This window comes from Mytilus galloprovincialis, chromosome 6, assembly GCF_965363235.1.
Source record: "Mytilus galloprovincialis chromosome 6, xbMytGall1.hap1.1, whole genome shotgun sequence".
NCBI classification, from domain to species: Eukaryota; Metazoa; Mollusca; class Bivalvia; order Mytilida; family Mytilidae; genus Mytilus; species Mytilus galloprovincialis.
Window position 1 is genome coordinate 37,784,216 of NC_134843.1, and position 22,729 is coordinate 37,806,944.

The 22,729-nt window shown below is 31.9% G+C and overlaps 1 protein-coding gene across 5 annotated transcripts; it reads left to right on the top strand.

Annotated features, from left to right (window-relative positions):
• Window positions 1-1,535: 1,535 nt before the first annotated feature.
• Window positions 1,536-21,218, top strand: LOC143079521 (monocarboxylate transporter 9-like). Of its 5 annotated transcripts, none has more exons than XM_076254905.1 (9): window positions 1,536-1,769; window positions 3,638-3,781; window positions 9,356-9,434; window positions 12,351-12,609; window positions 14,414-14,557; window positions 15,507-16,235; window positions 17,250-17,519; window positions 18,987-19,112; window positions 20,446-21,218. In XM_076254905.1, exons 4-9 carry the CDS (start codon window positions 12,372-12,374, stop codon window positions 20,646-20,648), a joined length of 1,710 nt encoding a protein of 569 aa, XP_076111020.1. In that variant the 5' UTR covers window positions 1,536-1,769; window positions 3,638-3,781; window positions 9,356-9,434; window positions 12,351-12,371; the 3' UTR covers window positions 20,649-21,218. The 5 variants fall into 5 exon arrangements, with proteins under 5 accessions (XP_076111020.1, XP_076111021.1, XP_076111017.1 ...); XM_076254902.1 differs by having other exon boundaries at window positions 1,537-1,769; window positions 12,366-12,609; XM_076254903.1 differs by having other exon boundaries at window positions 1,537-1,769; window positions 3,722-3,781; window positions 12,366-12,609.
• The last annotated feature ends 1,511 nt before the right edge of the window (window positions 21,219-22,729 follow it).

The following is a 22,729-nucleotide window of genomic DNA, read 5'->3' on the forward strand; positions in this document are numbered from 1 at the left end:
GAATGACAGAACCCCCACCCCCCCCCCCCCCCCCCCCCATTCCAGACCCTCGTACATGGATGAGAGAATACGAATGGAAGGTGTTTAAATGTAAAACTCTTAATTCAAAATGCTTGAATTAAAATCAAAGTCATTTTAATGATTTCTTTGTTTAACAACTCAGGCAAATGTTACAAAAAGACAACTATACATGTAAAATTTAAACAAATATGTTTGTATATGCAATTGCAATGTGATGTCATTATGGTGCATTTTTTTCCAGATATTATTAAAACATGTTCAAGCGTACGAGGTGCTCGAGTAAAGAAAATTATCAGAATTTTTACATTTTCCCCTAGTTAAATCAATTTTGGCAATGCTTGAAGAAATGTTAAATTTTAAAAAAAATCGTCCGTCATTAACATGAAATATTTCCCACTGGTCGTTAGGCAAAAAAAAAAACTATCAATCAATTTTACAATCTCCTTCAATTAAATATATTAGTGTAATGTATCAGTGTATCTGATCAATTCTTTTACAAAGAAATAAAGATAAATAATTGGACTGATGGATGAATGTTTCCATATAACTGATTCCATAGTCCATTTTGTTTTATTGATTTCAAAGAACTAGCTAAAGTACTAGCCGAACACATGAAGCTATAGATGGGGTTTCATAATAGAGAATGATGGGGAAAATTGCAAAAAAGGACAAAAAAATACAAAGAAAAGTGAAAAATATGTAAAACAAATTAGGTATAGAGAATTAGGGGTGCTAATATATAAAGAATCGTATTCTAATAAGCACAATTTACAAAGAATAGAGACAAAATGCCATAAATAAATAAAGAACCAGAACCTCCACCTTGACCCCTCATGAATGACCTTTTTTCAAAACTCGGTCTATTGTGATTGTGAATTGTAACAATAGACGACATCGTCGATTCGGAACGGGTCTGATCGAGCCAACTACCATTTGTATTTATATATGTTACAGTGAATTTGTATAATCAGGGATTATGTAGAATCCCTGATTTTTCAGGGAATATGTAGAATCACTAAAATCATTAGTAATTATATATAATCCCTGAAAATGACCAGTGATTTTACATAATCACTGAACATTTTAATCATTATTCTACAAATTCCCTAATATAATTTCAGGGATTATGAATAATTTAAGGATCCTTTGTTTGATAAAAAAAAAATATAGACAAATTATCATTTTACTTTCATATTCTTTGCCAGATGAAATAATTTTGCAACAAGAGTTGATTTTTTTTTCGTACTACCGAAAATTTCACTCATTCGTATGTGATCATTTTAACCTTTCTTTAAATTAATTGAAATATTATTATTTTATAAGTTAATTAGTTTTGCAAATTATTGTGAATTTGCTGTTCATTAATCATAATAATGTTAGCAATTATATATATTTTTTTAAAGCACACATTTTTTGTATGTAAATCGTAAAAAAATACACAGTAAACATAAGCACGTTTCACTTTCGTGACAATGTATAATAAATGTATCTCGGGCAATGTGCAATATCAATATGCCCTTCAAATGTGTATTCTTCTACATAAAAGAAGATAACACACGACATCCACATTTATATTTAGGTCTTAATAGGAATCTAAATTCGGTACACATGTTATAAAGAAACAATGGCTAGCGTTAACGATTGTTTTGATCGATAGTGGTCTTCTATTCCAAGGTCATCACACTGTTCAAGCATTGGCTTAAAATCAGCTGTTTACATCTTCCGGTTTTATCTGAATCATAAGAAAGGTAAGACTGTATACTTGTTATTATTTAAGGTTAAAAGGAACCTGTCGATTTCTTTAGTAATACTTTTGGATTATTTACAAATGCATTAAATGGAGATAAGATATACTCAACGCTTAATTTGTATTGCGTTGTGTAGTATTCTTATTATGTGACAATGAAAAAGATATAATTATGTGTTCGGAACTTCCGCGTCCTATTTCCTTTTAGAAACAATTTTCTTATGTATTTTTCGAAATAGTGGTTACAAACTTTTTCGATATTTGAAAAACTGTATATCTTTAAATTAATTGATTTTTTAAATTTAATCATTTTTAAAAAACGTTGTAAACAAACACCACATCAATTCAGTGCTGAAAATAGAATCATTGAAAGGAATTCTTTGGATTACTTAGTTTCTATCTATTCTATTATAATTGATTTTTTTTTCATTTGCAAAGTAACAATAACATCCGTTTACATTTAATAAAAATTGATATATTGTGGGGATATATATGAATATGCGTTAAATGGTACAAGTAGATATGTGTATACACATGTGTGGATACAAACCAAGTGATACAAACAGATGTCCACTTTCATTACAGATTATCCCATTGATCAACATCATTTAATTCATGTTTCATTATCGGGTTTCGGGATCTTGATTGTAGTGTATTTACATACATTTACACTGCGGGCACTGTATTATACATCAAGTTTTTTCATGCCACTATTGTAACTATATGTACATTTACATAAATACCATGTATACGGTGTAAACTAGTATATCCATCGAAATAAATAAACGAAGCTAACTTGGCCACATTAATTTATCAGAAGTAAAGAAAGTTGTAAATTCAGTATTTTTCCCCAGCCAGATAAGATGTGTAAACACAGAGATGCATGTATTATACCCATCACTAGTAATAGAAAATGACATTCTGTACCTAATGCAAGTGCAACGCATATAGGTTAAAATATGATATATTGTAAAGTGCAGACAGTCATTTTTCAGTCAGGTTTTGTACATGATAATGCATTTATACTAATTAATATGAATCCAATGTGCAACGTAAGTTGTCAAATTGTAAAATACACAAATTGCATTGGATTTCCATAAACTTGGTCCCCAAATTAAGTTTTTCTTAATTGCTAGAAATAAGATTTAACTATATATATTTCAGGGGCGGATCCAGCCATTTTAAAAAAGGGGGGTCTCAACCCAGCGTAAAGGGGTGGGTTCCAACTATATGCTCCCATTCAAATGCATTGATCGTCCAAAAAAGGGGGTCCAAACCCTGGACCTCCCCCCCCCCGAAATTAATCCTGGAAATTTGACAAATCAGAGTAAAAATCCAAACAAGATTATAGTATTACTTTTGAAAAAACTTGTGAGATTGTCCATTGTACTTCTGACCGGTGTTGAACTTTGAAAAGGCGGTTAACCTGCATGGGCCATTATCACACTTATAACATATAATTTCACACTTAACCTCACACTTATAACATACAATTTCACACTTAACCTCTTGATTAATGGTATTAAGCCTACTTGTTTGCCTTTCAGTAGGAGACCTATCATAGATTGTCAAAGTGACTTCGTAAGTATTTAATTTTAGCTTATGTCGCATTAAAGCATGCTGATATATTTAATATAATCACAGCTGTCCTACAAGCAAAATCTATTAGATAAAAATCATTATCATTATAGATTTTTCATATATTTCAAACTGTGACAAATGTATTTCTTATTGTATTATTTAGTTTAAAAATTGAAAACATCGCATTGTTGCCTCAAAGACCACATAATTATATCCGTCGAACGACGAAAGGGGTACGTACTCTGCGGTTTAAACCTGAATAATTCTACGTCTGTCTTTTGTAAACAGGACAAGCGTACTTTCAGTATATGAAAAAAGTCAAGGCCATAGAGTGAAAAGAAACTTCGCATGGTTATTATTTACTCTTTGCAGGTACTTAACGGTCTTTGTTAAGATAAGATGTAAACACCTAACAGTTTATAAATTTAAAAGGTAAGTTAAATTTTGATTATTTTCTTTGTTTAATTTTTTTTTTCGAAATGCCGATAATTGTCAATGTGTTCACATTTGATATATATAACATGGTTTGGAGAATGAAATACTAAAGGGTATGAATTATAACACATTTCTGTTTTGTTTTTCCTAAAACTATGTAGTTTAAACCTTCGCGTGATAAAAAGAAAGACTGAATTTTAGTTGCGGATCCGGGGAGTGTGTGTGTGGGGGGGGGGGGGGGGGGTCCTTGTGGTTGTAAACCTCCTTTTTTTTGGAGACCAATGCATTTGAATTGTTGCATAATATATAGTTGGAATCCCCCCTTTATCCTGGGTTGTGAACCCCTTTTAAAAATGTATAAGCATACTTGGTTTGACTAATTTATGAGAACAAGGACATGATGAAAATATACGTCAATAGGACAGCAATTCTCTAAATATCAATCAAACCACAAAAAAAACCATCAAAACGACAAACAACAACAAATATAAGGACGACCTTCCTTATTTAGGACGGGCACCTGAGTACATGCATTTGTCGCGGATAAACTTTAAAATTTGTTTCTTTTTAAATATCACAACGTTTTTAATATATTTATAATACATTATCCTCTTTCAAAGGATTCTTTTTTTCGAATGTGACATACCGAATAAGACTTGCATGTATTACCGGCTTTGAAATAACATGAGCAATACGATGGGTGCCACATGTGGAGCACGATCTGCTTACCCTTTCGGAGCACCTGTGATCATCCAAAGTTTGTAATGGGGTTAGTCTTTATTTTTCCGTATTGTGTTTTGAGTACTATTGTTTGTCTATTGGTCTTGTTCCTTTTTAGCTGCGTTGTCTATTTATTTTCTATATACATATGAGTTTGATTGTCCCTCTAGTATTTTTTGCCCCTCTCCTGAATGTCCCTCTTGTATCTTCTTACCTCCCTCCGACTTTTCCAAACATACGGAACGGTGGATAAAGAGTGCTTAACACACTGCAAAATAAGCATAAAATGAGGAAAAACATGTTAAAAATATATATAGGCAATTTTTCCCAATTGCACTCAACAGTTTTAAATCTTACTGATAAACTTGTATTAAACAGTACAAATTAGTCATACTTTTATTATACTATATATAATAATAGTTTTAGTAGAAGTTATATGATCGAGCTACCTTTTAACCCTTTGTATTCAGTATAATCACAGTACATATATTATAAATCTGTTTAAACTGTGTTAAACTGTTTTTTCAAACTACTATCAGACGCAGATTTTTTTTTTTTTTTTTTAGTTACAGGAGCGACAAGTACATATATTTACAAAAAGTAACACATTAAATCTTAAAGATGTTTGCTAGAGGTTATAATGTATATAGTCTGCTGAATATCTGGTTTAAAATATTTGAATTGTGTAAAATTAATGTATTTACTTAAAAAGAACACATGATCCCAACATTAGGTACAGTCACAAAATATCACAAATTTCCTAGTTTTGAGATCTCTTCCTTAATTTTTAACCGGATTTTTGTGTCAAAAATGTCGGTTATTGATTTGGGGATGTACGGCGGGCGGGCGGGCGGGCGGCAACCAAATGTTGTCCGTGCATTTACTCATGAAGCGTTCAACCAAACCTTTTAAAATTTTAATATGTTGTTACTGACAACAAAATGGAGGTCAAGTTCAATAATGACGATTTTGACTTTTACCGTTCAGGAGTTACGGTTCTTGAAAGTTTAAAAAATGTTGTGTCCGTGCATTTACTCATGAACCGTTCAACCAAACCTTTTAAAATTTTAATATGTTGTTACTGACAACATAACGGAGGTCAAGTTCAATAATGACGATTTTGACTTTTACCGTTCAGGAGTTACGGTTCTTGAAAGTTTAAAAAATGTCGTGTCCGTGCATTTACTCACGAACCGTTCAACCAAACCTTTTAAAATTTTAATATGTTGTTACTGACAACATAACGGAGGTCAAGTTCAATAATGACGATTTTTACTTTTACCGTTCAGGAGTTACGGTTCTTGAAAGTTTAAAAAATGTTGTGTCCGTGCATTTACTCATGAACCGTTCAACCAAACCTTTTAAAATTTTAATATGTTGTTACTGACAACATAACGGAGGTCAAGTTCAATAATGACGATTTTGACTTTTACCGTTCAGGAGTTACGGTTCTTGAAAGTTTAAAAAATGTTGTGTCCGTGCATTTACTCACGAACCGTTCAACCAAACCTTTTAAAATTTTAATATGTTGTTACTGACAACAAAATGGAGGTCAAGTTCAATAATGACGATTTTGACTTTTACCGTTCAGGAGTTACGGTTCTTGAAAGTTTAAAAAATGTTGTGTCCGTGCATTTACTCATGAACCGTTCAACCAAACCTTTTAAAATTTTAATATGTTGTTACTGACAACATAACGGAGGTCAAGTTCAATAATAACGATTTTTACTTTTACCGTTCAGGAGTTACGGTTCTTGAAAGTTTAAAAAATGTCGTGTCCGTGCATTTACTCATGAACCAGTCAACCAAACCTTTTAAAATTTTAATATGTTGTTACTGACAACAAAATGGAGGTCAAGTTCAATAATGACGATTTTGACTTTTACCGTTCAGGAGTTACGGTTCTTGAAAGTTTAAAAAATGTTGTGTCCGTGCATTTACTCACGAACCGTTCAACCAAACCTTTTAAAATTTTAATATGTTGTTACTGACAACAAAATGGAGGTCAAGTTCAACAATGACGATTTTTACTTTTACCGTTCAGGAGTTATGGTTCTTGAAAGTTTAAAAAATGTTGTGTCCGTGCATTTACTCACGAACCGTTCAACCAAACCTTTTAAAATTTTAATATGTTGTTACTGACAACAAAATGGAGGTCAAGTTCAACAATGACGATTTTGACTTTTACCGTTCAGGAGTTACGGTTCTTGAAAGTTTAAATTTTTTTTAGATATTTTCAAAATCCTAGGTAGGTGGACTTAGTAATTTTTTCTTACTGTATGCATTAAGGGCACACAGTTTGTCCTGCTAGAGGGTCATTTTCTATCTAGTTTATATGTTGTTATTGTTGACAACATGGAAGTCAAGTTTGATATTGATAATCATAAATTTTACCTATTAGGAGTTTTGGTCCTTGCAATATTGATAAATGCCAGAACACAAATAAATGTTAAAGAATCCGGTTTACTGTCATTTTGACAGCTCTTGTTAAGAAATGTATTGCAAACAAATATGCTACTGTAAATTTAAATGATTAGATGGTTATTGTAAAACTATCATTTATTTACATCTCCGCTCCTAAAGCTGGATATACTTATTTGTCTCTGTCTGTCCGCTCGTTCTATCAAATATTACACTGTAGTGACCATACTGCTTCCATTTATCTTGTTAATCGCCTTATTCATAATCAATTAACATCGTTGGCTTTCAAATGTTCGGCTTTGAGCGTCCCTAACGAGGGTAAATCCAGAAATGAGCTTCGTTCATTGTTGAAGGTCGTACGGGGATCTATAAAGCTGTTAATTTCTGTGTCATTTTGGTCTCTTTTGGAGAGTTGTCTCATTAATTGGCAATCATCTTCTACTTCCTTTTCATATTCGGACGCATGAAATTTATACAGTATTATTTTCACATTTACGTTATTTGAATATATTCACAATTTCAACTCTTATTCGATAGATATAATTTATTTGAAGAAAAACAGTGACGTAAGTGGGATCAAATTACCGTCACATTTGTTTTATCTTATATGCAAAACAAAAACTAGGTGACTAAATTAAATCAAACTTCATAAATAAATAAATAAAAGTACAGTTACAATTATAATAAATTATAATAAATTTGACTGACAGTGACATTGGAATATAGCTACAGAAATTAAAACAGGAGTTACTTGAAAATACCTGCACAATTAGAGCATATACAATTGTTTATCTTGCTAAAATAATTTTGTAATTATCATTTAATTTGACACGAATCAAATATCGTATGTGTGTCTGACATTTGAGTGACCCTTTCAAAGTATACTACGTATAAGTATATATCAAGGTCCCGTTATCACTTGTCATATATACATTGTACATGTATTAGTGCTACCGCGCATACTGTGACATTAAATGTATATATATTATATACCGACCTGTATTCATGACAAATATCTTCTAAAACTTTGTTGACATTAAATTGGACATTTTGAAATACTTATAATCGAGATTTTAATGCGTGTAGATATATAAATTTACATTTTTGCGAATTTATGATAGTGCAATGACCGATAATAAATACGATATAAATTAAGACCAATTTCAATTTTACCTACATATTTATACTGAAGTAAACGTTGATTTACATGTAAAATTTACTTGAATTCAAACGCGAATCATATCTTTTAAGCTATCCGGACCATAAGAACCAGCTAGCGCTGTGCTAGCTTATGTCACCAACTTGCGCCCATCTTACACTTTTAACAAATCTGTTTTGAAACCAATGGACCAATCAGAAACAACTTTGACCTGCTTCATCCTGATGGAATCTACTCTAGAAATGGCCACCATATAAAGGCTTAAAATTGCATCGATTTGGTCAAATGAAAAGTCATAAAATACCCTATAAAATGTAATAAATAATTAAAATACCTCTTTGAAAAAAGAACTAAAATTAAATGTTTTTATAATCCAACGGCCTTCAAACATGTCACCCGTCGATTCTTTAATAAAAATTGGACCAGAAAAATGTGAATAAATAGCGCGAATGTTCCATTGCTACCAAACATCAAGTGTAATGATAAATTTAGGGTTTAATAATAGGGTGACCGCAAACAAACATGCATGGCTTTCAGTGATCTTGAAATTGATAATTGGACAAAATGAATTCTTATAAAATAATTGTTAGAAATAATACTAAAAATTCATCCCAATAAACCTTGGATTAAATGAAATATGCATGTACTGTCTTTAAGAATGTTAACTAACGTTCAACCTTTTAACATTGTCGCAATCGTTAACTAAAAAAGAAAATTGGATGTACCAAAATTGATTTAAAAAAAAAGATGTGAAAAATGTGATGTGAAAAATGTGATGTTCATGATGCATCAATTGCCTTAAAACTATGATTAAGTTGTACATTTATACTCTTTTTGTTTAAGATATATAGCTTTCAAAACTTGGTTGAATAGAGTTTCTACGATCTTCTGAATGGATCATGTTTCATTTTGAAACAAGAACATGAACCCTATTATAAATAGTCAATAGAATTTCTGGAAAAAATATGGTGGACCAACAGTGACTAAAATAAGTTTTAAGTGATCTTTATATTGATTATTAAGAAATGTGGTTGATAAATCCATTTGCTTTCAAACAAGGCTTCCACAGTTACTAAAAATAAAAATTACACAAAAACTTCAATGACAAAGCTGAGTCAGACGTTAAATTCTATATTATAGTGGCTCTCAATTTTGTACCTTAATGAATCATTTTTTCAGGAGAGCATGAACATGATTTACATATTAATGACATGGATATATACTTATCAGATATATTTCAGCGTATAAATGATTATGTGTTGTATTTGCAGGTCTTGATGAGATATAACACTAGCTTATCATGTGTATTCATTGTACGGTTTTAGAACGTGAATTAGTAGTTCAGTAAAGGTAAGAGTGTACTAAGTACTTAGATAAAAAAAAAAATGAAAACAACACGTTTAATAATTTCATGCGTCCGAAGCGCTTTTTCTGGATTTACCTTCATCATGAACTCTCAAAGCTACTATATATATTAATAGATAAGCTATTATATGAGCAGCGTCGGATAAAAATCTACCTTATGCAACTGCACGAATGCATGTACCAGTCATGTACATGTATAAGCCTTATGCAAGTGCATGTATGCATTTACATGTACATATAATTACATTAGATGTATGTTTCATTATGATACTTTATTCTGATTGGCCAACTGCACAGCACTTTTATTCCGTAAGCAATTGCATTGCTCAATAACACTTTTCATTCATGACAACACGTGGTCCCACAATAAAGTGCACAGGTGAATTAAATAAAACAATAATAAAATTCGTGTTTTCATGATCATAGCAAAAAAAAATGTAATAATAAGTATTGAATGCTTCTTTTTGCAACTTCATAGGGTTGTAAAAGCGTTGACCGTGCGCACATTTTTAGTATGAAGCGGTTCCGCGCTTCATACAAAATGTACTTCGGTCAACGCTTTTACACCCCAATGAAGTTACAAAAAGAAGCATTCAATTCTTAGAATGAAATTCAAAACAGTGTGGCTGTGGCCATTGATTGACACATTAAATTCATCCATTGACTGGGACAATTTAGGTGAACGTTTGTATGTAACGACCACTTCTCACTATGTACTTTTTAAAGACACTTAAACTATGGGGTCACCAAAGGTTCTCAACACCTTAATAAAGTAATTCGAAAAATTAATCAGAAATAACACGATGTTTTGATTTCTATCAATTATATAAATCAAAACATAAAGGTTATTCCTGATTATTTTTTCGAATTATTTTATAATTAAAGGCGTTAAGAAACCTTTGGTGACCCCACAGTTTAAATGTCTATCGTAGGTACGTCGTGAACAGTGGTCGTTACAGACAAACGTTCACGTAAATTGTCCCAGTCAATGGATGAATTTAATGTGTCAATGAATGGCCACAGCCACACTGTTTTGAATTTCATTCTAAATATAAGACTTTGATTGATTTTGGGACATTCAAATACCAAATAAAAAATGAATTTTGGTTTATTTGGATTCTTCTTTAAAAAAAGCCCTCAATGTTCAAATAGTTATAGATTTTCCGTAGAGATTTTTTTAGTCCGAAATATGTTAACAGATGTATTGATATACATTTGCATAACTTAAAGGTTAAATTCTAATATGCGACACAGCTTATACATGTACATGTATATTGGTATGTAAATAATCAAGAGGTACATAAGAACGGGACTGTTCGTATAGATAAGATATCTTCTCTCCATGATGTTATAATCGTACTGGGTTTCTGTTCCAATGGCGAATACCCCACATATGTTATTCATTGTGTGCTCCCAACATAATGGGGTGCTAATTGGATAAACCTTGAATATTGTTTTAATTCTAGCTTTCATTATCATGACCTTTAACATAGCCAAGTTCGGAATAACTGTAGCTTAAAACTATTTGAACACGTACTGTATTGTAACACTGAAGTGATAAATACCGTTTATACCAATTGAGCCAAATTTTTAATGTATATTTTAACATAAAAGAAGGGGTAGCAAACGTCATTTAGTCACTGAACGAAGGAAAACGGCCCCGTATCTGATTAAACAGATTGTGACTTTTTTTTACCTCCATATGTGAATTTCTAATGTTGTAAAACTATATATATAGAGACGTTCAATGGACTTTTAACCGGACGCAAACTGACGTTGTGAACTTATGGATGACCATATGTGACTTTTCTATGCAATAGTTTATTGATTTAGTTAATGTTCAACCTGCGTCTTGTGTTGTGTTTCACTTTCCTTATGCTTATATATACAAATCTACCACTAGTTTCTAATTTTGGCAATTATACATGTTGTTTCTTCTATGACTAAAATTGGATCCAAAATTAACCTGTTTGTTCGTAAAGCCTGTAACACAGTCCATAGCACTAACAAAATGTATACCAAGTTTACAGACATTTTTCGAAAGTATGGTTTCATATAAGAATTTTTCATATTTTACTCTATTATCTGTATTTAAAACAACTGTAACTTTGATACTGGCATGATTTATAACAAACCTTTCTAAAATTGTACATGATAAATGATTATGAAACTTAGGATCCAATTCCCTCAGGCAAAGTTGACTTTAGAGGGATTTGGCTATCAATTTAAGTCTTTGGTCTTATATTATATAGTTCTCAAACTGTCATATACACCATTGACTTCCAGATAGTCGTCTTTGTGATAAAGTGAAATCAAGAAAATTGTTTCTTATGTTAAAAAAAAGCATTGTTTACAACAAAGGTTTCAGAAGAACTCCTGTTATGAGGAACACATATATTCGTGGACAATGTGTCTGTATATTTTAATATATATATATATATATATATGTATGTGTTTGTGCTTCAATGCATCTGTGATTTCATGTCCTTTGATATAGGAAAGATTTATACCTTGAATTCAAATTAAAAGAGCAAGTTTTAATTAATAATCTCTTTTACCTGGACTTAAATTTATTTCTATAACAAAGACTATTCCTTGAATGCCAACACATTTTCAGTTGTTATAAGAGAAAGATATTTAAGTAGATGCAAGAATGTAGGCCTCCAAGGACTAAACTTTTGTATCCTTTGGGGCCGTTTACTTTCTCACAAAACAGATATTCATAATTTTATAGATATTTCTGTATGCAGGTGTAAAATCCGTGAATAGTCGTTTAGTATTGTATAAACTCTTGCGTAATATTTAAAATGTCTATGTTGGTAGATGCAGCTGATTCTTTACATTATTTGTAGTTTCTTAAATGATTTTTATATCAATACATTTGTAGTAATATCATAAAAGTTGTTCCTTTCTTAGGTCAATATGCCTGAGTCGCGGACAGAAGAGGAAGACACAGAATGTGATTCAGACGTACCCCTACCCCCAGATGGTGGATGGGGCTGGGTTGTGACTTTTTCGTCTTTTATGATTAGTTTCCTGGTTGATGGAGTATGTTTTACATTTGGTTTGTTCCTTCCATACTTTTTGGATCATTTTGGTGGCAGCAAAGGAAAAACAGCACTACTTGGATCCGTGATGAACGGAATGTACCTATCATTTGGTGAGATTTTGTTCATTTCCATTATGGATACGTATTTATCTTTCTATTAATAGAATAAATGAATTAGTTGCGGTATTGTAAGTTTTTGATTTCACTGTTAACTTATACTAACAGGACAATCGACATGCTTGCGACCTTAATCCTCCATTGTATATCAAAATATCATGAATCCTATTCCGCTGGTATAAACAACGTACATGTAGCTTGCTTAAAATAGATTGAGAAGAGATGCTAGGTCAACTCGGCATAACCTCTGTCAGTATCTTTGTGGTTCACGTTATTAATAAGACTACGAACATAATTTCTGCACCATTTATCAAAAGATGTGTCAAAATCTGTACAAAGGATATGATGAAGTAGATATTACAAATGTATCAAGGCTATTGTACAAAAGAAAATGAACAAACTGTTTTATTAAATGTATAAAATTTTATTGTTTATAGGAATTATTTTAGAATATAATATGCTATATTTTCATGTTTAAACCTATCGAAATACAAGTGGATCTATAGATCAGGAAAAAGTAAAGAAAGTTTCAGAAGAACTCATATATATATATATATATATATCCCGCTGAGGGACGGACAAAAATTTGTCAGTAGAAAATCTAACTCTAACACTGTTTGGTGTAATTTTCAGACTTATATAAACATTTGCATTAACCTTGTATCTATATCACTCTTAGATCCAGTGGACATGTATATTGTATGGTTTGTCACTTGTTTAGACTTGTTTGTATGATATACTTATTTCTAGTGACTGTATAATGAAATGAATCATGATCCTATATGATATATAAAAATTGTTGAGTTAGATTGCTGATAAATAATAAATACATTGTGTATGAAAATAATAATATAACATCTACACACGCTTAAAAAACACGTGTCTCATGTCTATCTCTAGATTCACCTTCCGTGACAAGGTAACACTACGACTATTGAAGTTATTTTTTTATATAGCGGATGTGGTCGAGTGGTCTAGAGCGCTGGACATGAGGCTAAGCGATTGGTGCTGTAGTGTATCAAAGGTGTGAGTTCGAATCCTGCTGAGGGACGGACAAAAATTTGTCAGTAGAAAATCTAACTCTAACACTGTTTGGTGTAATTTTCAGACTTATATATATATATTTATCTATATATGTAAATCGGTTACTAGGCAATGAATAATACATTGGAGGTTATGTTATCTGTGTTATTCAAAGATGTTGGATAAATGTCAACAACACTGAAATTTGAAACTTGACCAACAAAATCATTATGTAGTTTTAATAGCAATGCGGTATGGGATTCGCTCATTGTTGAAGGGCCGGTAATGTGACCTATAGTGGATATCATCTACGTAGTTTGGTTTCTTGTAGAAAGTTGTCTAAATGGCAATCATACCACATCTCTTTGTAAAAAATGTTTATATCAAAACTTGACAACACCAACAAAACGACATCTACATAAAGTAAAGCTTAAAAAACGCAAAATCATCAGCAAAAGATCAACGAATCTATACAGAATAAAACACTTGAAGAAAAAGTTTTGGAAGTTTGAATTGATATGTTACTGTGTATATAAATGCTGGCTGTCCACTTAACCTCTAAATATCAAAGTTTAGCCTGAATAATGCATTAGCCCGAACACTGTGGTATATGTTTAAATGTATGAATATGAAATTATTGAGTCCGGCTGTTTAGATAGAGCCTTGATATTCCGGCTGTTTAGATACAGCCTTGATATTTTGAAATGTAGAAAGGGTGTAAAAGTTTCCACTTTCTCATTCCATGAGAATTTCAAATTCTTATATTTGATTTCAGGTCCAATTTCAAGTGCATTTGTAAAGAAATTTGGAGCACGTAAAGTAGCTGTATTTGGTAGTTTTATGGCAGCTGCTGGTTTGTTTCTGTGTACGTTTTCTACAAACTTAGATTTGATGATTTTCCTGTATGGCGGTATTGCAGGTAAGTGTTACATGTATAAGATTTCGAGACATATATCCGACATCCAAATCGTTTCAATATTTAACCCTGGCGTGATCGATCATATGTCGCTATTGTCTGATACATGTATCATATGCATTTTTCTTTTTTTAAGGTGGTACCTAACACTACAGGGAGATAACTCTGTAAAGTTAATACTTTGACAAAATTTTAGGAAAAGTAAACGAGCCAAATTAATTTTAGTGAAAGTGTTGGGTACCACCTTAATTTTCCATATCTTGAAAGTAGCATGCTGTTTTGTTTCAGTTTACTTAATATTATCAGAAGCGCATCATCACGAATTATTGCATTGTATTGATATACAGGTGTGAACTATAGATTTTCTGAATAAAATATTGCATATCTTATATCAGCAGAATTAGCGATAAACTCCATTTCCACGTAATCATGCATACATGTATTTCTAATTCGTGATTTGAACAGAGCATTTATTTATTTTCTTACTTTTTTATTGACAATAAAAGAGTAAATATATGGAAATATAAATGATAAATGGTTTTCAAGACAACACATGATATAATAAGGGTATGTGGATGGACAGTTTATGCATTACCCTTTGAGGAGAATGATGCAACATAGACCGTAATTGTAGAAATCTCTTTTTTGGTTCCCTACCGACGAAGTCGAAAGGGACTTTAGATTTACACTCTGTCCATCCGGAAAATTAGTGTTCTAATTGCAATTTATCAATAATTGTTTTTCATATGTTGATTAAACTTTTGAGAACATTATATTTTAGCATGTTTTAGGAAATAAGGTTGCAACTTTTTTGAATTTAGAACTATCAAAATAACAGAAAGTTGTATTTTGTTGGTACTAAATCCAATCTTCAAAATTAATACAAAATCCACAACTGTACAAAGTCATGTATTTATAAAGTTTGATATTAATGCAAGCATTTTTCTTGTAGGAGGAGGTTTTGGTCTAGCTTACTTGCCTGCTATCATTATGGTAGGATATTACTTTGAGAAAAGACGGGCTTTTGCTACTGGTATCGCCGTGTGTGGTTCTGGAATAGGTGGTTTTGTCTTTGCTCCTTTATGTGTTTTTCTAATCAACGAATATGCTTGGCAGGGAGCTTTATGGGTAATTTCCGGTATTGTTTTAAATGGTGTAATATTTTGTTGTTTTTACCGACCTTTACCAAAACGACGTCGAACAATACCAAAGGAAACGAGTGAAACAAACGGCAAATGTGCAAATGGACACATGGATCCGCTATTACAAACGATTAAAATAGACCTTGAAGTGGAAAATCCAATTTACAGGTGTAAATCACAAGAAATTAAAGTAGGTCAGAATGGTGATCTAGGTAACAATGTATGTCGTTTAGCAAGGAGTCAAGACATATGTGGTGCACAAAAACTACATGTACATCACAGACATGTAGATACATTAAATCCATTAGCTAGAAAAGATATATTCTATAGTGGTAGTTTACATCACATTCCAGAATACACCGAGTCTAAAAATGAATGTGAATATGTGAAGAAAATGACAATCAAAGATGAAGAAAAGACGAAAGAATCAAATTCTTGTGTTCAATTTTTAAAATCTATACTGTTATCATTTGACTTTTCTTTGCTGAAGAGTCCAACATTTGTAGTTTATGGGATTTCATGTTTTCTGTGTATGTTTGGTAAGTATCATAATGATTTGAGTGTACTATGTAAAAGAAAGAAAACAACACCATCAGCTAATTCGTATTTAATTCATTACAATTCCAATACCATGCATGTGTCACTTGTAATCAATTTTCTAAATGGTTAACATTTACTAAATTAGGCGAACACATTGATAGAGTTTAAACGCGCGAAATCACAAAATCGAAGTAAATGACGTTGAACTTTGTAAAACGAAAAGAAAACAAATGTAATTTAGTACAAACGAGTCAAAGGCACGACCGGTGGAAACATCTTTTGCAATGAAAAATAAAGTACATGTATCACAAAAAATCACAGTAAATCAAAGCAAAGGCAACACGCATCCAACAAAAAACTTGTAGAAAAATCATGGGCTTTGAAAGAGTGGACATTTCTGAGATCTCAGGTACTTCGAAAAAGTGGACAGTTCTGAGAACTCAGTTTTTTTCGAAAGAGTGGACAGTTCTATGTCGTGTTGCTCAAGTCAAGTAAGCATGTGTTACGTCACTTTCGGGGACAGTCTGTCACAAATAAACTTCATAAAATGATTCCTGAATTGAGGGTACTAATGAAAACATCTATATCATCTGTGACACATACAATCATGACTGTTCGAACAGATAAATTTCTATCACTAAGTATTTGTGTCCAATAGCTACCCTGTAAGAAGCAACACTTAAACTTGAGCTATTCTTTTTTATTCAAAGCATGAACTTTCAAACCTCTCATAGAAAAATAAACTTACTCTTATTCCTATATAACCCCTTCTATAACGTTTTTAAATTCTACCTATGGTCATGTCAAAGGATTTTAAATCAAACTTTTATCAATTGTATCTACCTTATAGCCGTTAGTATTTTTTCGAAAGATGTTATTTATGATAACAATAGTATATGTATGTACATTGTATTAATGCTCTGAGTAAAAATGTACTATGCAAATAATTGAAATCCTCACTGTCATGATTAATATCTTAAATTTATTGTAACACCTATTTTGAATATTTGCAGGCTTCTTTATTCCATTTAACTTTCTACCAGATTATGCTAAAGAGGTAGGACTATCGTCGGGAGAACAGGCCCTGTTAATATCTTTAATAGGTATTGCAAACACTGTAGCTCGATTAGCTGTAGGGTTTATCTCTGATAGACCATGGGCAGATTGTCTCCTTATCAACAACATGGCTTTAATCTTAGCCGGTGGAACAACTGCATTTGTGCCATTTTATAGGATATATGGAGTTTTAATCACGTATTCCATTTTGTTTGGCTCTGGAATTGGTAAATATATACTAATGATGGTTATTAATGAATTGTCGACGCATGAAATACATTAAAAAATTGATAGTCTTTAATAAATTGTCGAAGTATGAAATATAATATTGAATAATCAGAAATTCAAAGATATATAATTTCTTCGGATGTATAATCATACCAGATACCAGAATGACTCATTTTGATTAAAATAGCAAGCGATTACGAAATTAATCAAGATTTTCGTTCAAAATAACCCTACGCATTATTAATACGTTGTTATATGCACAGCTGGGATATATTATAGTTCGTATAATAGTCACAGACGCACAGAGAGCATCTGCTGCATTGTATTTGCCCAATCGTTGTCTACCAATTGTTCGGTAATTATTCGACAAATATTATTGTGTAGATATTCTACAAAATTATTTGTAAAAAGATATCTGTTCGACATAACCAGTACAAAATTTCAGGTTTTTAAACGTAATGCTTTTTTTCGGTAAAGCTGAAAAAGGTTTGATGAATACATCTAAAGTATACACTATAGTTTTCAATAAGCCAGATGTGTTTATTGTCTTTATTTATCATTTCTGGCTATTTTATACCTATCCTCTCCTTGTCATTATGTCATTTACAACATATTTCACTGCATAAACTGTATATGTTTAGTTACTGGTACTTAAATGTCAATGTTTAAACAAAATTTGTAATATGCAATTTGGTTTGATAATTTAAGTTTATATGTCTTGTATGCAAGTAAGGTAACTGTATAAAACTATTGTTTAGTCTTTAAGAAAGACAATATCAAATATAGAAAAAAATCTCAGTCCAAAGACATTTTTAGCGCAGAATACAGTCTCCAACAACAAAACAGTGTCTTACACTGTGTAACTGAGGAAACAGAATCCAAAGCCCTAAATTGACTATAATCAACGACATTATTTTTTACATTCAACAACAATTTTACAAGAAGATAGACATAACTTCATAAGATAAAACATTTGTTTCGTGTTTATTTATAAATAGTATTAGAAGGACTGCCTATGAGACGCATATCCACCAAAGACCAAAGATAGAAGTCTAACACTCCAAATAACCGTACGGCCTCCATCAAGGAGAAACATGTATATGCCCATTAGGGAGCTACCATTTGATTTTTATGGGGGGGGCTAGGATGAAATTTGAAAAAAATAGGCAGGACAGGAGTTTTGAGTAAAAAAAAAGGCAGGATGAGACACTTTGCAAAAAAAAAATGCAGGATGACAATTTAGGTAAAAAAAGTCAGGATAAACTTATAAAAAAAAAGGCAGGACCGAATAGAGTGAAAAATAAAAAGGCAGGACAGAGATTTCAACTAAAAAAAAATGCAGGACAAAATTTTTCATCCTAGCCCCCCCCCCCCCCCCCCCCCCCATAAAAATCAAATGGTAGCTCCCTTAATGACTAATGTAAAACATTTCAAACGAGAAAACTAACAAATGTGTTTTATTGTAGCTGCATTTGTATCATTACGTTCCATTATAATGGTAGAACTAATGGGAATAGAAAAGTTATCAAGTTCGTTCGGTTTGGTTGTCTTGTGTCAAGGCTTATCGTCATTCCTTGGTCCACCGGTCACAGGCAAGTATCATATAAGAGGGTTTGAATGGGGCTTACAGAGAATATATACGTTTATTTTCTCTATCATAGAGATTTGGTGAAAATGAAATATATAAATTAGAAATTAATTACTGATTCAAGTTAATACAAGAAAACATTCATGAGCACTGTCAATAAAAGCGACAACGGACACATCTGCTATCGGTTGACTCTGCAGATGTTTTCCTCAAATCTTCGGGAAACAATTTTAATTCGTCATTTTCTAATTCATATGACGTATTGCATGAGAGAGTTGTTGTTGTGAGTTCATTTGCCGAAAGACTGTCCATAAAAAATTGAACTGAATGCGACCGACGTTAATTATGCCCTACCATAGATCATCTCTTTTGTCTTGTATAAAATCACAGGATACCAGTTAGTGTTTAACGATATTCAAGAAGAACTTGTCACATTTGTCACAAAGTAAATGTTCATCTTCATAACGTACCATAGAACATAAGGCAATAACATACTTGGCGGAGAAACGAAGTTCATGAAACTGTTCAGCAATTGTCCGTGGTTTATGTGTTTTGATTGCAGAATGAATATATCTAAACATATAAAAGTCATTAGCGCATTAAATTCGGTATAGCCACCAGGTTTCATCAGTTGCTTTTATATACTGATTTACAATAAGTCACCAAAGTTTTTTTGATGGGAAACAACCAGTATTTGCAAAATAACGAATCGAGAAAAATGCCCTAAAAAGTAAAAGAATAAATAAATAAAGAACCTCCAACCTAGGCCATCATATAGTGAAGTAATATCATATAAAAATAAGATGTGGTATGATTGCCAATGAGACAACTCTTCATCAGAGACCAAAACCCATACCGTGATGTGATTTCATGTACATCTTCTTGTATGACCATTATACACTGAATTTGTAGACGTATCCTATAATCGTAAATAGTTATTTTCTGATATCTACAATGTATTTTGGATGTATTTCCATCTAATACATGTATCAATCTACGCGATCGGAAATTAAAAGTAAATGTTTTTAGACATATTTGTTATGTAGCAAATGATTTTTATTTTTCTTCCATAATTTAACTACATATGAATATGCATACAATATAGCTACATGTTTAGAATTTTTAAAAAATCAGTCTTACATATTCAGGTGACCTTTGACCCCTCTGTTGAAAGGCCGAAAGTGGTCAGAAAACATTAAAATTTAATTTTAATTTTTTTAAAGCATGGTATGCGAACAACAAAACACTCATGTGCCTATTTTAAATGAATATAATACATGTTTTTGGGCAAGTATCTTATTGAATAAAATTCTTAACAATTTTCTGTTATATTTTAGGATCATTTGCAGACAAATCTGGAGATTACAGTATAACATTTTACATGGCTGGTGTTTCTCTTGCACTGGCTGGCATTATATGTATACCACTGCGTCGAATCTCTGCGTGGGAAAAAAACAAAAATAAACAAAAACTTGCACAAGAATTTGTGAATCAGAATGGAAAAAGTTGTGAAGAAAAGATTCTGCTTGAAAAAAGTTGATGGAAGTAAAGAAAAGTGAAAGCTAGTCAAATTAAATCGGTGCATTTATATGTTTCTACAGTGGGTTCTGGTGAAAGGAATTTTCAATCGACAAGATATTAAAATTGTTTTAAATTTTACATTTCCATCTGTACATTGTCATTTTGAATACTCAATTAAAAAAAAGAAGACAAAAACAGAATGTGTTTTCTTGAAGAAGATCAAATCTAATATAACAAGCCGACAGACATTATATACTTATTTCTTTGTAAAAAGTAGTGTTGTGTGTGTAACATACGTGTGTAAAAGGTGAAAAAGTCAAAGTGTTTTAATTCTACTGCAAGATGAAAGAGTCACTAAAGATTGTATGTACTCTGAAAGATCTTTGGAATATTTCAAGCATTCACAGCTCATTCACAACTACCCTTATATAGGTCGCTTTACAATAACTTTGAAGCCCGGCACTGATTGCTGATAAAATGGATGTTAGTAATTTAGAAGAAGTTCCATGAAGCACTTTGACGATCCAGCAACATCAATATTGTTGTCAGTAAAGACACTGGCATATATATCTAATGCAGTTAACTTGTTCTTCATCTTTAATTTTTGCTAATATTTCAAAGGAACATAGAACAGATCTATGATTAACTAGATTTCCCTCTTAAGGATGTACTTAGGTGAGGTTTTGGAATTTGTGTAAAATGTTCGGACTCCTTGGTATTTTTCCATACAATACAATGTAAAATATTTTTCCCCATAACACCCATTTATTTTTTCATATAAGACTTAATAGCTCATGAAAGGTCATTTACTAAAATTTTAGAAGATTCTTGATTTTCTTTCTTCTGTTTTGAGACACAAATAATACCAATGCAAATATAAGGTAAACGTCCGAGTCAGCCTTTTCCCGCCATATTTTAAATCTCAAATATCTCGAAAAGGAGGTCCATGACCTATCAATATTTTTAGCTTATCTTTATCCTTAATTGATGTTCTACCAGTTTATAGTATCAATTTTAATTTCTTAATTTCTTAATTTTTACCTAATCTCACCTAAGTACATCCTTAATAAGTGTCCTAGGTGTATATTTCGAGTTTTCAGGTGAATTGTCAATTCCTAATATCCATCGAAAGGTTGGCAAAGCATCGTGTATCAAAGAAAAACTCACGTGTGGATGTTCTTGAACTTGCGCTTCTACAATGTCGTCCGCGATGAGAACATGTGTTTTTTCCCCATGACAATGATGTCCATGCCTTACCAAAAACTATAGGCGGGTCTTAGTGAAGCGATGATAAATTTTGGTCATCTGTTCATCACTGGATATTCACATAAAAGAGTAATTAATAAATTATCCATAACAAATTGGTAACTTTTCAGACTTTCCAAATTTTGATTGTTTACATGTTCCAAGTTGGGATATTAGGACCATGTGTTATTCGTTTTTTTATTATACCCAAAGATCTTTTAGAGTACATACAATATAAGACTCTTTCATTAAAACATTTGACTTTTCTACACTTTACACAAGTATACCCCATTCCAAACTAAAAGACTAATTAAAAGAGTTGGTATTGCTTTGTTTAAAAAAAAGAATGTCCAACGTAGATACAAGTAGCATGTATAAGGGAGGAATAAATCCTACCTTGTAAAGTATCACACTGATTCATACAAAAAAATTCTCTGAAACTGACATATCAAGATGCTTGATTTCTTGATTGACAGCATATTTGTTACGTTTGGAGGACGTGTTTTTCAACACACTGTCGACATTACAATGGAAACCAATTGTGCCCCTGTTCTTGCCGACTTGTTTCTTAATTATTATGAGGCTGACTTCATACAGGAACTTCTTAGGATGAATAATAAGAAGTTAGCATTATCCTTTAACTTTACTTTCCACTATAAAGATGATGTTCTCTCACTAAATAATTCAAAATTTGGTGACTATGTTGAACGCATCTATCCCATCGAGCCATAAAAGCGGGAAGTTTGGCATGCCATAAAACCAGGTTCAACCACCATTTTTTTTTATCAAAATGTCCTGTACCAAGTCAGGAAATTGGCCATTGTTATATTATAGTTTGTTTCTGTGTGTGTTACA